This window comes from Paramormyrops kingsleyae, chromosome 6 (assembly GCF_048594095.1).
Source record: "Paramormyrops kingsleyae isolate MSU_618 chromosome 6, PKINGS_0.4, whole genome shotgun sequence".
NCBI classification, from domain to species: Eukaryota; Metazoa; Chordata; class Actinopteri; order Osteoglossiformes; family Mormyridae; genus Paramormyrops; species Paramormyrops kingsleyae.
This window is the reverse complement of record NC_132802.1, coordinates 39,777,426-39,794,205: the sequence shown is the minus strand read 5'-3', so window position 1 is coordinate 39,794,205 and position 16,780 is coordinate 39,777,426. Positions and strand designations below refer to the sequence as shown.

General features: G+C 44.7%; 1 protein-coding gene across 1 annotated transcript; it reads right to left on the bottom strand.

The window, feature by feature from the left end:
• Positions 1 to 13,240: 13,240 nt before the first annotated feature.
• LOC140591837 (zinc finger protein basonuclin-2-like) lies at positions 13,241 to 15,429 on the bottom strand. Its single transcript, XM_072713269.1, has 2 exons — positions 15,336 to 15,429; positions 13,241 to 14,866 (listed from the first exon to the last, which is right to left on the bottom strand). Exon 2 carries the CDS (start codon positions 14,576 to 14,578, stop codon positions 13,241 to 13,243), a length of 1,338 nt encoding a protein of 445 aa, XP_072569370.1. The 5' UTR covers positions 14,579 to 14,866; positions 15,336 to 15,429.
• Positions 15,430 to 16,780: the final 1,351 nt, after the last annotated feature.

The window sequence follows — 16,780 nt, the reverse complement described above, 5'->3', positions numbered from 1 at the left end:
TCTACCTTAGTGCTGCCGCTGACCGTGTCCATCCCTTTATGACCAGTCTACCTGAGTGCTGCCGCTGACCGTGTCCATCCCTTTATGACCACAGCCTACATGAGTGCTGCCACTGACCGTGTCCATCCCTTTATGACCAGTCTACCTTAGTGCTGCCGCTGACCGTGTCCATCCCTTTATGACCAGTCTACCTGAGTGCTGCCGCTGACCGTGTCCATCCCTTTTTGACCAGTCTACCTGAGTTCTGCTGCTGACCGTGTCCATCCCTTTATGACTGTAGGAGCCATTCTTTCGTTTGTTTATTAAACATAATTTAGTTTGTATTTATATTGGAATTATTTATAAATATTGTTGATATTTATTTATTTAATGTTTATATTCATTTTTATTTATTTATTATATAATATATATATTTATTATTGTAATAATTGTAATGAGATGTAATGATTTTTATTATTGCCTGAGTGTATTCCCACCTATAGGGAGGCGATGGTTACAAAAGCAGCTAAGATGACGTGGCCCAGGTGTGAAGGTGCAACGCGAAACAGTCATTGACCGTATTTGCCGTGTGTGATGGTGTCTGCATTTCGGCCAAACTAGATCAAAGTATATTGTGGCTTAAAATATCATAAGAATAAATCTACCCATCAGGAACAGAACTTGGTGTCGTATCCTCATCATTTACGCGTCAGACTTTTGCACCTTCTACCGCCAGGTAGTGGATCACGATCAAAGAAAATTTAGCCTGTTTTTCCACTACAACAAATCAATGACTTCGCCTAGGACTCCGTGGTGGATTGTTTTTGAACTACTTTGCTTGCAAGTCGTGTGAATGGATTGAAGAAAGCTGGCACGATACGCGGGACGCCGTAAATAAAGAAGAGCGTCTCAGCGGAGGTATGTGCTTTAAATCCCAGTAATGCGCATGGATTGTGGAATTTTATGGATATGAGAAGTGTGGAATATTTTGGAATAATAGTCAAACGCCTTGACAAATAATTGGAACGTTTTAAGGGCAAAGTAATTTTACTGGACGTAAATTTGGAACGCAAATCATAAATCGTTTTGTTTCGATTGGAGAATTATTGAAGGTTGTTTGTGAAACTTCAGGATGGCTGAATTAGACACAGACTTAAATATAGACCAATCCGAAAAGGATTTAAATGAAGCAACAACACGACTGCGTCTCTCCCGAGCCGGCAAATTGTCGCATTTAACGCGACGAATGAATATTATTAATACTCTTATGGATGATAATGGATCTGTCGATGAAGTCAAGCAGAATGTGGTGAAGTTCAATGGAATGCTTAAAGAATTCAACGTGCTCCATACTTCATATGTTGAAACCTTGAGCGAAGAGAATAAAAGGGATGATTTTGAGAATTGGTATGAACCCAGAATAGCGGAATTTAATTCTTTTCTTTTAAATGTGTCGAGGTGGATCTCCACGGTGGAACAATCCGAACCTCATGGTGCTGGTCTTTCTGTTAGTCCCAGTCCTGTTGTTCCTGTTGCTTCTGCTATGTCAGCGAGCCATATTTTTTCCGAGGTAAATATACATGTTCCCCTTAAGGATAGCGATATAGATGACGCTGTTTCCTCTGTTAGTAGCCGCCGCTCCAGTAGAGTGAGTAGATCGAGCAAATCAAGTGCCTCAGGTTCAGCGCTCATATGTGCCGGGGCGGAGCGCGCTGCATTACTGGCCAAGGCTGCAAGGCTGCAGGAAAAGCATGCTTTAGCAAAGGAACAAGAACAGCTTAGCCAGAAAAAGGAAGAACTTAGAAAAAGAAGAGAAACACTTGACCTGCATACAGAACTGGCAGCAAATACAGCAAAAATCGAATACCTCAGGACTGCAGTATTTTCTGTTTCTGGAAATAATGCAAAAAGGGGGCAAACAGATGCAATGAATGAGTATTTTGATGCAGCACAGAAAGCATCACAGTCTGATGCTATCAGAGAACTAGTCACACGGCCTAAACGTGGTGTCCAGTCGCAGTTTACTACGGCTCATGGAAGTGGAATTGGTCAACAGCCACGTTCAGAGCCTCTCTTTGGTAGTTCCCAGACTCCTTATACACAGACCATCCATAATATGGAGCAAGTTAATAGTCAAGCAAGTGGTCAGTCAGTTCCTGTAATGAACCTACATCAGGATCTATCCGATGTTCTTAGGAGACAGAATGAGTTGACTAATACTCTTGTCAAACAGAATGTTATTTCCACTTTACCACAAGGAAGTCTTATACCCTTTGATGGGGACATTCTCCAATATAAGTCTTTTGTTCATTCTTTTGAACATAGAATCGAAAGAAAAACTGATGATAATCAAGACAGGTTACAGTTTCTCATTCAATACACCAAGGGACAAGCTCAGGAACTCGTGAAAAGTTGTCAACATATGGATCCAAACAGAGGTTATCAGAAAGCAAAAACATTATTAAAACAACATTATGGACATGAATACAGAATTTCCTGTGCCTATATGGAAAAAGTCTTTAAGTGGCCAGTTATTAAATGTGAAGACTCAAAAGATCTATGTGACTTTGCATTGTTTCTTAGAACCTGTTGTACCGCTATGGAAGAAATGGAGTACATGGGAGAATTTGATACCATCACGAATATGAGGAATATAGTTCTTAAACTCCCATATAAACTCAGGGAAAGGTGGCGTTCAAAGGCTTGTGAGCTGCAATGTACTGGTAGAGTCAGAATGGCTGATCTTGTCTCTTTCATAGAAAATCAAGCCAGACTCATGTCAGATCCCATATTTGGTAATATACAGGACTTGAAGTCTGCTGCCACAAAGCCTAAGGTAATATCAAAACCCAAATTTAAAGAAAGTTTTGCCACAAATGTTAATATGGAATTAAACCAGCAAGATCATAGCATATGTCTGTTCTGTAAAGGTGCCCACGAATTGAAATCATGCTTTAAATTTGAGAAACTTCGACATAAGGAAAAGATCACATTCCTAAGGCAAAATGGAGTCTGTTTTGGATGTTTATTGAAAGCAGGGCATGTGAGTAAAGACTGTACAGGACGTCTTAGTTGTTCCATATGCAAGAAAAATCATCCAAGTATTTTGCACATTAAGACAGAGCAGCCAGTGGTAAAACCTATAATTAATAGTGGGCAGGTGTCACTTGGAGCTCGAGAGCATTCTGGGGCCGGTGATAAAGAGGTCAGTAAAGAATGTATGCTTTCCATTGTTCCAGTAAAAGTGAAACACTGCAAAGGAAATAAGGTGATATATACATATGCATTTCTTGATCCTGGTAGCTCTGCAACCTTCTGTACAAGAAGCCTGGCCAACAAGTTGAACGTAACTGGGAGAAACACCAATATCTTGCTCCGAACCATGTCACAGGAGAAGACTATGAATTCGGACATCATTACAGGCTTGGAGGTTTCTGCTATAGATAAAACCCATTTTATTTCATTGCCTGAGGTTTATACTCAAAGCAGCATGCCGGTAGATATAAGTAACATTCCCAACAATGGTGACCTTTTTAGATTTTCCTATCTTAGTGATATTAGAATCCCTGAAGTTAACATTGATGCTGATGTAGAATTGTTGATAGGTAACAATGTTCCAAAGGCTCTTGAGCCATGGGAAGTGGTTAATAGTCAAGAAGATGGACCATATGCAGTTAGGACCATTTTAGGATGGATTGTTAATGGCCCAATTAACGATAGTGGAAGATCTAGCATTCGTACTGTCACTGCAAACAGAATATCAGTTGGAAATTTGGAAGAACTGTTATTGCAACAATATAACCATGATTTTAATGAGGATACAGAGGACAAAGCCGAAATGTCTGTGGAAGACAAAAAATTTATGGAAACAGCAGAGACTTCTGTTAGTCTGCGGAATGGACATTATACTTTGAATTTGCCATTTAGGAAAGAAGATATAATTATGCCAAATAACCGTCAGGTGGCAACACAGCGTCTAACCAATCTGAAGAAAAGATTTCTAAAGAATGAACAGTTTAAAAGGGAATATACAGAATTTCTTACAGAGGTCATCAATAAAGGATATGCAGAAATCGTGCCCCAGGATGAACTGAAAAGATCAGATGGTAAGGTCTGGTACATCCCACATCATGGAGTGTACCACCCTAAGAAAGGTACCATTAGAGTTGTATTTGACTGTGGTGCTCTATTTCGTGGCATATCATTGAATTCTGAGCTGTTGCAGGGTCCAGATTTAACAAGTTCTCTTTTGGGTGTTCTTTTACGGTTCCGTCTAGAGCCTGTTGCCATCATGACTGACATCCAGGCAATGTTCCATCAGGTCCAAGTGTCAAAAGATCATATTGACTTCTTAAGATTTCTTTGGTGGCCTAATGGTGATATTCATAAGCCTCCAGTTGAGCACCGTATGTTGGTGCATCTCTTTGGAGCAGTATCGTCTCCCAGTTGTTCAAACTTTGCACTTCGACAGACCGCTAAGGATCACAAGGGCATGTTCCATCCCAATACAGTCAATACAGTTATGAATAACTTTTATGTTGACGATTGCTTAAAGTCTCTTTCATCTGAACAAGAAGCAGTGCAGCTGTTCAAAGAGCTTACATCTCTATGTAAGAAGGGTGGATTCCATTTGACCAAATGGATGAGTAACAGCCGAACTGTCCTTGGGTGCATTCCAAAAGAAGACAGAGCCCATGAGGTCAAGGAACTGGACCTAGACAGAGAGAAGTTACCAATAGAAAGAGTTCTTGGGTTATTATGGAGTGTTGAGAACGATATGTTTAAGTTTAGTAGTATTGTGAAAGAGAAGCCTCACACACGTAGAAACATGCTATCCATTGTGAGTTCTGTCTATGATCCACTTGGGTTTTTATGTCCTCTCATTTTGCCTGCAAAGTTGCTGTTACAGGAGCTGTGTAGGAGTAAATATGGCTGGGACAGCAGTATACCACAACCTATATCTGAGAAATGGAGAAGATGGATTGATGACCTCAGTATACTGGAAAATTTTGAAGTTGCTCGTTGTGTGAAACCAAAGGGCTTTGGACCGATTATGCAAACTGAATTACATCATTTTTCCGATGCCAGTGAACATGGGTATGGCACTGTGAGTTACCTTAGAATGTTCACAGATAATTGTGACATACATGTTTCTTTTATTCTTGGTAAAGCAAGAGTTACCCCTATGAAGCAAATGACCATCCCACGGTTGGAATTGACAGCTGCAGCTCTGGCGGTCAAAGTGGATAGGATGTTGAGAAAGGAGTTGGAGTTTAAGCTTTCTCAGTCAACTTTTTGGACTGATAGTCAGTCTGTTCTGAAGTATATAGCAAACGAGCAGACAAGATTTCACACGTTTGTGGCTAATAGGATCGCTCTTATAAGGGACAACACTAACATATCACAATGGAGACACATTGGAACCAAGCTGAATCCTGCTGATAAAGCATCAAGAGGAGTGAGTGCAAGCACATTGGTGAAGTGCAAAGAATGGATCCAGGGACCAGGATTTCTCTGGAAGAAAGAAGAGGAATGGCCTCAAACCCTTATGGAAACCCTCTCACTCTCTCAAGATGACCCAGAGGTGAAAAGAAATATTCATGTGTTCAGTGCTGTCACTAAAGAGATGGTAAAGGAAAACCCAACAAATCAGCTACTGGAATATTTCTCTAGTTGGTATAAGTTAAGGAGAGCAGTGGTGTGGTATTTAAAATTGAAAGACACTCTTCAGTCACTCAGAGTAAAAAGAAAGGAACTCATCTCCTGCTTTGAAAATAGATTCCCAAAGGAAGTTCAAAGTAAGTTGATATCTGACCAAATACAGGCTTTTAAGAAAACATTGGGAAGATGTTCTATAAGTCTATGTGATCTGTCAAGGGCGGAAAAGGCTATCATTGTGTTTTGCCAAAGACAAAAATATCCAGATGAGATCGTTTTCCTGGAGAAAGCATTTCCACCAAAAGGGGCTTTGAACAGACAGAGTAGTATCTACAAGCTCGATCCAGTGCTTGATGAAGGAATTCTGAGAATAGGAGGGAGGTTAAGTAGGTCAGCAATGCCTGATGAAGCGAAACTACCAATGATCCTGCCAAAGGACCATCACATCTCTACTCTTCTGCTTCGTCACATACATGAACATCTTGGGCATGCTGGCAGAAATGGTATTCTCTCTAAACTTCGACAGAAGTATTGGATAGTGAATGCCAACTCTGCTGCTCGTAAGATCCTCTCCAGATGTGTTGTCTGCAGACGTACAAGAGGCAAGATGGGGGAACAAAAGATGGCAGATCTCCCTAAGGAAAGACTGAGAGCAGATCTCCCACCATTCAGTAATGTGGGAGTGGATTACTTTGGGCCTTTTCAGGTAAAGAGAGGAAGAAGCCATATTAAAAGGTATGGAGTTTTATTCACATGCATGTCGAGTAGAGCCGTGCATCTTGAAATGGCTCATTCCATGGACACAGACTCTTGCATCCATGCTCTTAGAAGATTTGTGTGTAGAAGAGGTCAAGCCATACACATTAGATCAGACAACGGAACTAACCTGGTTGGTGCTAAAAAAGAGCTTCAAAAGGCCATCTCTGAATGGAATCATAACAAGATTCAGAAAGAAATGCTTCAGAAAGGAGTGCAGTGGAGTTTTAATCCTCCAGCAGCTTCCCATCATGGTGGAGTTTGGGAACGCCTTATTCGCATGGTACGACAAATTCTTTATTCCGTACTAAAGGAACAAGAGGTCGATGATGAAAGTCTTGAAACTCTACTATGTGAGGTAGAAGCCATTTTAAACAGCCGCCCCATAACCACTGTGACAGGGGATGCACAAGATCTAGAAGCACTGACTCCAAATCACATCCTCCTTTTGAAGGCTCATACTGTTTTCCCACCAGGATTGTTCCAGAGGTCTGATTTGTACATAAGACGACGTTGGAAGCAGGTTCAGTATTTGGCTGACTTGTTTTGGAAAAGATGGATTCGTGAGTATCTACCGTTACTACAAGAGAGACAAAGATGGATCACTGTAAAAAGAGGACTTCAGAAAGGGGATGTTGTAATGGTAGTTGACAGAACAGCCCCTCGTGGATCCTGGCCTCTTGGAAAAGTGCTTGAAGTCCATCCTGACTCGAAGGGTCTAACAAGAACTGTTACACTGAGGACCAAGTCTGGAGTGTTGATGAGACCAGTGACAAAACTTTGCCTGCTTCTAGAAACTTCAGGAAACATGGAATGAGGACTGAACGTGTAACTGTTTGTTGTATGAGATAAGTATACCTTTATAAGCATTTATATTGATATCTTATTTAACACATAGGGCAATAAATTGTCTATCATATTTATAGATATAGATACATGGCTCCTTATATAACATTCCTGTTAATAATTGTTTACTTAGATACACAATTAGGGGCCGGTGTGTAGGAGCCATTCTTTCGTTTGTTTATTAAACATAATTTAGTTTGTATTTATATTGGAATTATTTATAAATATTGTTGATATTTATTTATTTAATGTTTATATTCATTTGTATTTATTTATTATATAATATATATATTTATTATTGTAATAATTGTAATGAGATGTAATGATTTTTATTATTGCCTGAGTGTATTCCCACCTATAGGGAGGCGATGGTTACAAAAGCAGCTAAGATGACGTGGCCCAGGTGTGAAGGTGCAACGCGAAACAGTCATTGACCGTATTTGCCGTGTGTGATGGTGTCTGCATTTCGGCCAAACTAGATCAAAGTATATTGTGGCTTAAAATATCATAAGAATAAATCTACCCATCAGGAACAGAACTTGGTGTCGTATCCTCATCATTTACGCGTCAGACTTTTGCACCTTCTACCGCCAGGTAGTGGATCACGATCAAAGAAAATTTAGCCTGTTTTTCCACTACAATGACCACACCTGAGTGCTTGTCAAGTTGTCCCTTTTCCTTTTGTGCAATTTCCCCAACTTGAAAGGAATAACAACATCCACTTGGAGGTATAACTGGATTCCACTCGACAGACTAAGCAAACCCACTATTTCTTTTATCCTTATTTTCCTTTTATTTGGATCTCAGCAAGGTAACCAATGTTGCCACCAGATAACGTAGTCAGGTAGAAAACCTTTAAGCAAAAAAGAAAAGAAATAGACCCCAAACTATTACATACATGTTAAGTCGCGGGCAGTGGAGGAGGCCCTTAAGGCCACACATGACCGATTACAACAAGAGTTTGCTGGGAACAATCCAGTCCTCTATCTGACTCAGGCTGATGAGTCCAATCACTGAGGTTTCACTACAGTTCATTTGCTAGTAGGCGTGAATAGTACAGGTGAGGGATGGGTTTGTTTGGCCCAGGTAATTATCACATGGGCTGCTGATAGAGCATGGGAGGCTGAGGACCCTGACCGCTACGGGGCGCGGGTGCAAGAACTGACTGTAACTGCTCTGGGTGTCGACGAAGCCCTGATAACTGTACTTATTCTGCTGTGTCCTGTCCATCGGACACACATGTGAGGGCGAAGGGGAAGACCCTGCCTGAGGATGGCTTGGCTGTCATCCCTGTGAATGAGACTGTGTGTTTCCGTCTGTTTAATTCGGCTCAGTCGCTATCCCCTTCCTCCCCACCTCTGCACTGTAGGGCTTATGTCAACTTCTCTGTCCTTGGTGATGTCTTGCTAGTGGCACCACCACGTTCTGCTTTTATCTGTGGCCACACAGACTCTCTTAAGGGTTACATTGTCTTGTCTCTTTCGGCGGCGGAGGTTGATTGGTATTGTTATCTGGCTTATCTTGTTCCTCCTATTCGCGTAGTGCCCAAGGAGCAGATATCTTTGGCTGTGCGTGCATATTCGCGCAGCAAGCGGTCGCTAAGTTGGACTGAACAATGGTTTGGGGTGTTTATTCCATCCCATGGAGTGTCAGACCTTCAGACTGAGGTGGCTGCCCTGCAGACTGCAGTGGAGAAACTGGCCAATCAGACACTTGATACTGTAAAGGCCGTTCAGGGTGAATTATCCGCGGTTAAGCAGGTGGCTCTGCAAAACCGTATGGCATTGCATATTCTATTGGCTGAGAAAGGCGGTGTTTGTGCTATAGTGGGGAGAGAATGTTGCACGTACATCCCTGATTCCTCTGAGGTTGTGCAAGATCTGGAGGACGTGGTGCACAAACGGATGTCTGCGATACATAAGGAGCATGGCCTGTTTGAGTACAGCTGGGACAATTGGTTCTCCTCACTGATTCCGGGTTTATCCGGGGTGTTTAAACCTTTAGTTTTTAGTATATTGATTTTGCTTGTAGTGTTGCTACTAATCATATTGCTATTGTTCTAGTGTTCTGTCTTCCCAGGTGGGCTTCCTCTTGATCCTCTCCTTCCTGCTTGGCTCTACGAACCACAGCCCCAGGTTGTCATCAATATGACCAGCGACGCCAACTCTGCTGGTGACTCGTGGTCCATCCAACCGCTGCCAGCGCCCATCGCCCCACTGCGCTTTTGTCCGCAGTATTACTTTGCTGTGAACTCTGATTCTGTGTGAACAGCGTGGATTTTGCGTGTTCAAAAGGGGGGAGTGTGGAAGTAAAATTGGACATTAGTAGGCCCGGGAGGGGAGGCATATTGGGTCTGTTATGTTTTATGCCTTAGGCAAGAAGAGATTGTTTTGAATACTGTGTGAAGCTCGGACCTTGGAGAGGCAGACAGTGGAGCAAAGGGGGGGAGAAACCACTTGCAGGAAGAGACTCGAAGCCGCCCCAACTGCTGCACAAAAAGTTATAGCTTAATAAAGTAGTTGTTGTTACGCAATTTATGGCATAAGTAATTATGTTAATCATACTAATCATATGTTAACCAAGTATTTTCAGTGATTCAGGGACAATACGTCAATGTGTTATCAGAGAGGTTGATTTATACCACACTTTAATTAAAGTAAGTGAATTAAAGTTTAAGTAGAATCACTGTTGGTGTCCTCAATCCTTTAAATAAATATTTGACAGGGAGTCTTTTCAGTGTCAGCTCTGTGGTTAGCATGATCATGTCACTGCCTCCTGGAACTGGCCTGATTTGTGAATACCTCCTGTGATTGGTGTGCTCAGGTGACTGCCTGTTGTGATTGGCATGATCATGTGACTGCCTCCTGTGATCATATGACTGCCTCCTTTGAATGGAATGATTGCACAACTGCCTCCTGTGTTTGGTGCGATCATATGACTGCTTCCAATGACCATGTGACTGCCTCCAGAGAGTGGTGTGATCATGTGACTGGCTCGATTGTGTAACTGCCTCCTTTGGTATGATCACATTACTGCCTCCTATGACTGACATGATCATGTGACTGCCTCCTATGATTGCCATGATCACTGCCCCTGGTTTTTGTAAGAATCGTTTTATTTCATAAGACAGGAGTATTATATGTGGGGGGGGCTGGGCTTCATTTCCACTTTGCACAGCTGCACTCATAACAGCGGGGACGCCACTGCAGCAGCCTCATGCGGCACCTACACCTTCATACGCAGCAAGCAGGTGGCCATGATAATGACTGGCATCAAGTTACTGCTGCAGTCCGACACCAAAATTCATACAGATACAACATACACTCACCTAAAGCATTATTAGGAACACCATACTAATACGGTGTTTGACCCCCTTTCGCCTTCAGAACTGCCTTAATTCTACGTGGCATTGATTCAACAAGGTGCTGAAAGCATTCTTTAGAAATGTTGGCCCATATTGATAGGATAGCATCTTGCAGTTGATGGAGATTTGTGGGATGCACATCCGGGGCACGAAGCTCCCGTTCCACCACATCCCAAAGATGCTCTATTGGGTTGAGATCTGGTGACTGTGGGGGCCATTTTAGTACAGTGAACTCATTGTCATGTTCAAGAAACCAATTTGAAATGATTTGAGCTTTGTGACATGGTGCATTATCCTGCTGGAAGTAGCCATCAGAGGATGGGTACATGGTGGTCATAAAGGGATGGACATGGTCAGAAACAATGCTCAGGTAGGCCGTGGCATTTAAACGATGCCCAATTGGCACTAAGGGGCCCAAAGTGTGCCAAGAAAACATCCCCCACACCATTACACCACCACCACCAGCCTGCACAGTGGTAACAAGGCATGATGGATCCATGTTCTCATTCTGTTTACGCCAAATTCTGACTCTACCATTTGAATGTCTCAACAGAAATCGAGACTCATCAGACCAGGCAACATTTTTCCAGTCTTCAACTGTCCAATTTTGGTGAGCTTGTGCAAATTGTAGCCTCTTTTTCCTATTTGTAGTGGAGATGAGTGGTACCCGGTGGGGTCTTCTGCTGTTGTAGCCCATCCGCCTCAAGGTTGTGCGTCTTGTGGCTTCACAAATGCTTTGCTGCATACCTCAGTTGTAACGAGTGGTTATTTCAGCCAAAGTTGCTCTTCTATCAGCTTGAATCAGTCGGCCCATTCTCCTCTGACCTCTAGCATCAACAAGGCATTTTCGCCCACAGGACTGCCGCATACTGGATGTTTTTCCCTTTGCACACCATTCTTTGTAAACCCTAGAAATGGTTGTGCGTGAAAATCCCAGTAACTGAGCAGATTGTGAAATACTAAGGTAAGGTAGCCTGGGCTAAATGTAAGTTGATGAAAATAAGGTCTATTTAGCTCAGACTACCTTAAATCTGGCAAGTTATCCGGCTAAGCAAGTAATCCTGCTTTGTGAAACAGACCGCAGGAGATTGTCTTGACCAGGACCACACCCCTAAATGCATTGAAGCAACTGCCATGTGATTGGTTGATTAGATAATTGCATTAATGAGAAATTTAACAGGTGTTCCTAATAATCCTTTAGGTGAGTGTATATCCAAATGCTGAATGATCTGGTGAAGTTTGTCTCCAGTGGCTACCTATACTTATGCACCACTAGCGACGGTACAGCACATCAGAACACTAAGTGAGGACCCAAAGTGACTTGTGGCCAGATTTTCTGGAGAGCAAACTTAAAACTCGTGTCTTACGCTTGTGTCCCCAGCCTGAAATATGAAAACACTTCATTTGTTTTTCGTCACAGTTAAGTTCAAATACATGCTTGATTTATGCAGTCTTCAGAAAGCACCTGGATCACCTTAAATGAAGCATTAAAATGTAAATAATATAGAGATACAGAAATCTTGTCAACTTCTGGAAGGAACATTAATGAAGTAACAACTAAGCTTGGATATCACACTCTGGATGATACCTCAGAGATCACTCCCTGGGAACACCTCAGAGATCTTTCTCTGAACAATACCATGAACAGCACTTGGGCTGCTCTTATGAGAGCTAAAAGCAGAGATTAATATTACTCGGCTTATCTGCTATTGCGCTAAGACTCAATGGTTGTTTCAAATGGAAAGCAGAAAATCATGTCATCAGCATTTTCTTAAAACACCTTAGAGGCAGGTGACCTCAAGACACACAAAATATTACACATCCCCTTGTAGACTTGAAAAGTGCAAGACTGGGTCAACATACAAATGTGGCAACACAAAGAACAAATCCTATGTTCAGAAGCCAAAAGCATGCAGGCCTTCTCTGCATTGGTACATTTATAAAAGAATTTGAGCTTTTTTTTTTAGTCTGAAGTGTGCATCAAAGTGAAAATAAAGAAATCAAATGAGCTAGAGGCTACATTTTCCTTCAGTCTGAGAGCTGGAGGTGCCATGAAATGAAACAAGCATGGGCACTGACACCCTCAGTACATTTTTTACATAAAGAACCCTCTGGGATGTTATTTACAGATGAGGCTGTCATGCTCTGTTAATGGGTCATTTAAAAGCTATTATTACACTAATAATACACCGAGAAGGCTCTCTTCTTATTACTACCATTTCTGCGAGCAACAGTCACAAAAGAAGTGTCCGAACTTTTGGAGATGGACGAGGGTTTCCATGGAAGCGACAGGACGTGTTGGGGCCACAGGGATGCAGCAGCAGCAGAGCTACCCATCCAAGCGCGTCTAGAGACTTCCACAAGTACAGTGTGAAAGTAGGAGGCCTGGGGGTGGGGGGCAGTCATTTGGCCACATGCCGGCGCAGGCTGGGGTTCTGCTCTGCTGGTTGCAGCTCCGCGTCGAGGAGAATGTGAGGCTGCAGCCCGGAACCTTGCGGCGCTGCATCTGGTGCAGATGTACCGTCTTGAAGCGAGTGCCCTTGCAGCTGTATGGTTTGTGGCACAGCATGCACGGGACAGCACTCGGGGCGACCCCCTGGCCCGGCAGCTCTGGGAACCCCTCCCTGGCACCACCCCTCACCCAGTCTGCCCTGTTTGAGCCACCCTCCCCTTCGCTGGCCCCCTCCACCTCTTGCTGGTAGTCCGAGCTTCATCCTGCTCCAGCTGGAGAATGCTCCTCAGTGTCAGCCCAGGGCTCACCTCATCCCGGCTGGGAGATGCTTGGCTGCTGCCCCCACTGTGGTTGCTGTTGTTGTAAAGGTGGGAATGTGGATGGTGGCATCCCTGGGTGCTAGTCATTCCATTCAGGACCCTGACCCCTTCCTCATCCTCCTCCTCCTCCTCCTCTTTGTCGTCGAACACATCAGCCACGCTGATGACCTCCTTCTCAATTTTCACTGGCATGCTGGATTTGCGGGGCTTCTTCTTGGGTGTGGGGTCAACAAAATGTTCCTGGATGCCAGTACCAGGCAGCTTGTGGCTGACAAGCCCTGCCTCGGCCACTAGAGGATTGTGGGAGCCAGAGGCCGAGGCCTGCTGCTCCATGAGAGACATGTTGTTAGAGGCCGGAGGGAGTATGGAGCTGGTGGGCAGGGAGACCGGTGAACTGACAAGATCCCCAGGGGACAACAGCGCACAATAGAATGGGGGTATCGGTTGTACTGGCTGGACTGATTTCAAGGATGGGAAGATCAGAGAACTTTGCAGGGGAGACTGCAGCATGGGCTCGAGCGGTGGGGTAGTGAAGCCAAGAGGTGGCCGTCCCGGGCTGGTCAGAGTCAAACTGCTTTTGGTGCTGGAGATGACAGATGTGCCAGAGCCAACGCTGGAGCGGATGAGGTCCTTGTCACGGTTGTTCCGCAGCATGGGCATGTGTAGTCGGGGGTTAGGGTTGGCGCTGTGCCGGTTGAGGCTGCGCAGGGAGCTGAACACCATGTTGCAGCCCTCGATAGTGCAGCGGTGCTTGATCTTCAGGTGCACAGCATTGTAGTGGATCCTCTGGGTGCCCTTGTCATAGAAGGTCTTGCCGCATGCGTTGCAGCACACTCGGCCCTTGCGTGAGATAGAACCCATGCGCCGCATGCGATGCATCTTGGAGGAGAAGGACGAGGTAACGATGCTCTTGGCTTGCTCACTCTTAACAAATGCATGTTGCTCACTCAGTCCAGCCGGCTGCTGCTGCATTGGTGCTTGCTGCTGTTGAGGCTGCTGGGAGGTGGGGGTCGGGGAGATGGTTGTTACGCTAGCAGGCTCAGGCTTAGGCTCGATCGCCACAGTGACACCGGTGCCCCCCAGGCCTGGGCTTTGCCCATAGCGGAACGGTGAGAGAGACACCTCCGACTCACTGCTCTCGTTGGGGTCACTCAGGTTTGGCAGACTGGACTCCCGTGGCCTGTGACCTGGCTGCTCCAGCATGAGCCCATTTGGGGGCAGACACTGGGTTGATGTACTGGAAAGGAAGCAGGAAGGCCAGGCTGTTGGGGATGTTCTCAAAGTGGTGTATAGTGGAGAGACTGCTGTTCTCGAGGTGCGTCAGCAGGCTGGGGCTACGAGAGCGGTTGTTGCTCTCGATGAAAGTCCTGATGTCAGAGTCAGTCTTTGATGAGGGCACTGCGATGGCCTGGCCTTCTTTCTCCTAGATGGACAGATCTCCTCCTCCCGGGACATGATAGTCCAGTGGTCCAGAACCTTGCCTGCAGCATCCTGAAGGCCATATCAAGGGGAACAAAGGACACCACAAGAAGTCATTGATTCTGCATAATTGGCACAGCTGATTAAAGGTAAATAGCTGCCTGCCTGCAATGTCCAGGCCTCCTGGAGCAAAGACCTCATAGATCTTAACAGAGCGACACCGCACACACCCTCCTTCTCCTAGCTTCCCTTTCAGTCTTCTTCTCCTGTGTCACCATGCAGGAAGTCATTACATTCATGGATAGAGAACAGGAACGTTTTCAATCTTGTCAACCGTAAAAACAACCTAGGGCTTTGGGGCACTGCTATTAGTCAGTCCCTGTGATACAACTCAAAGTCTATTGTTTCTCAGCTGATCCATAGAAATGCCTCACAGAAATACAAATACAATGACTCCCACAACAGAGGAGGAAGACTGACTTCTAACCGGTGTGTTATGGTTTTGCAACGGTCCTGTTACACTTCTGTGATAGTTACCTACCTGCATTATGCTACCCTAGCTGAATCTCACCCCCGTATTGGTCCACACTCAAGCCCCAGCCACCTGTGGAAGCATTTCTCAGGTTGCAGAAGCTTTAAGTAATGCCTGGTAATTGCAATACTTACATTCGGCCAGGAGATGGCAGCAAGAAAATAGAACAATAATTTCCCCACGGTTATTATGATAATTCACAAGGTAAATTTATTGTGTATGTCTGTGTATGTGTGTGTTTTACTGCACTTTGGGGACAATTTTATCAAATGTGATCTATGCAAACCCACACACACACACACACACAGTGCCCAGTTACAGCATGCACACGCGCACACACACACACACACACACACACACACACAGCGCCTACTTAGAGCACACACACTCACACACTGTGTGCTGATACAGCCCACACACACAGTGCCCTGTTACAGCACACACACACACACACACACACACACACAGCGCCCAGTTAGAGCACACACACACACACACACACACACACACAGCGCCCAGTTAGAGCACACACACACACACAGAGCCCCCGGTCAGAGCTCACACACACAGACACAGTGCCCTGTTACTGCACACACACATTTTATGTTGCCGTCTGGTGGCCAAAATTGAGTACTACCATTTAAAAACATTAAAAATGCTCATTTCTGGTAATTGCAATACTTACATTCGGCCAGGAGATGGCAGCAAGAAAATAGAAAAATAATTTTCCCACGGTTATTATGATAATTCACAAGGTACATTTATTGTGTGTGTGTGTGTGTGTGTGTGTGTGTGTTTTACTGCACTTTGGGGACAATTTTATCAAATGTGATCCATGCAAACCCACACACACACACAGTGCCCAGTTACAGCGCACACACATGGATAAACACAAACACAAAAAGTGCCCAGTCACAGTGCACACACACAGTGCCCAGTTACAACACAAACACACACACACACACACAGCCCCCGGCTAGAGCTCACACACACACACACACACACACGATGCCCAGTTTCAGCGCAAACATACACAGTTCCAAGTTACAGCGTGCGCGCACACACACACACACACACAGCCCCCAGTTAGAGCTTACGCACACACAGAGTCCCTGGTTACAGCGCACACATACATAGAGCACACACACAGTGCCCAGGTACAGCGCACACATACATAGAGCGCGCACACACACACAGTGCCCAGTTACAGTGCGCACACATACACACACACACCACCCACTTACAGCACACACACATACACACACACACCACCCACTTACAGCACACACACATACACACACAGCGCCCAGTTACAGCGCGCGCACACACAGCGCCCACTTAGAGCAAACGCACAGAGACACCCCGATTAGAGCTCTCACACACACACACACACACACACAGTCCCCTGTTACAGCGCACAGACAGTGGCCAGTTACAGCGCGCCCACACACACA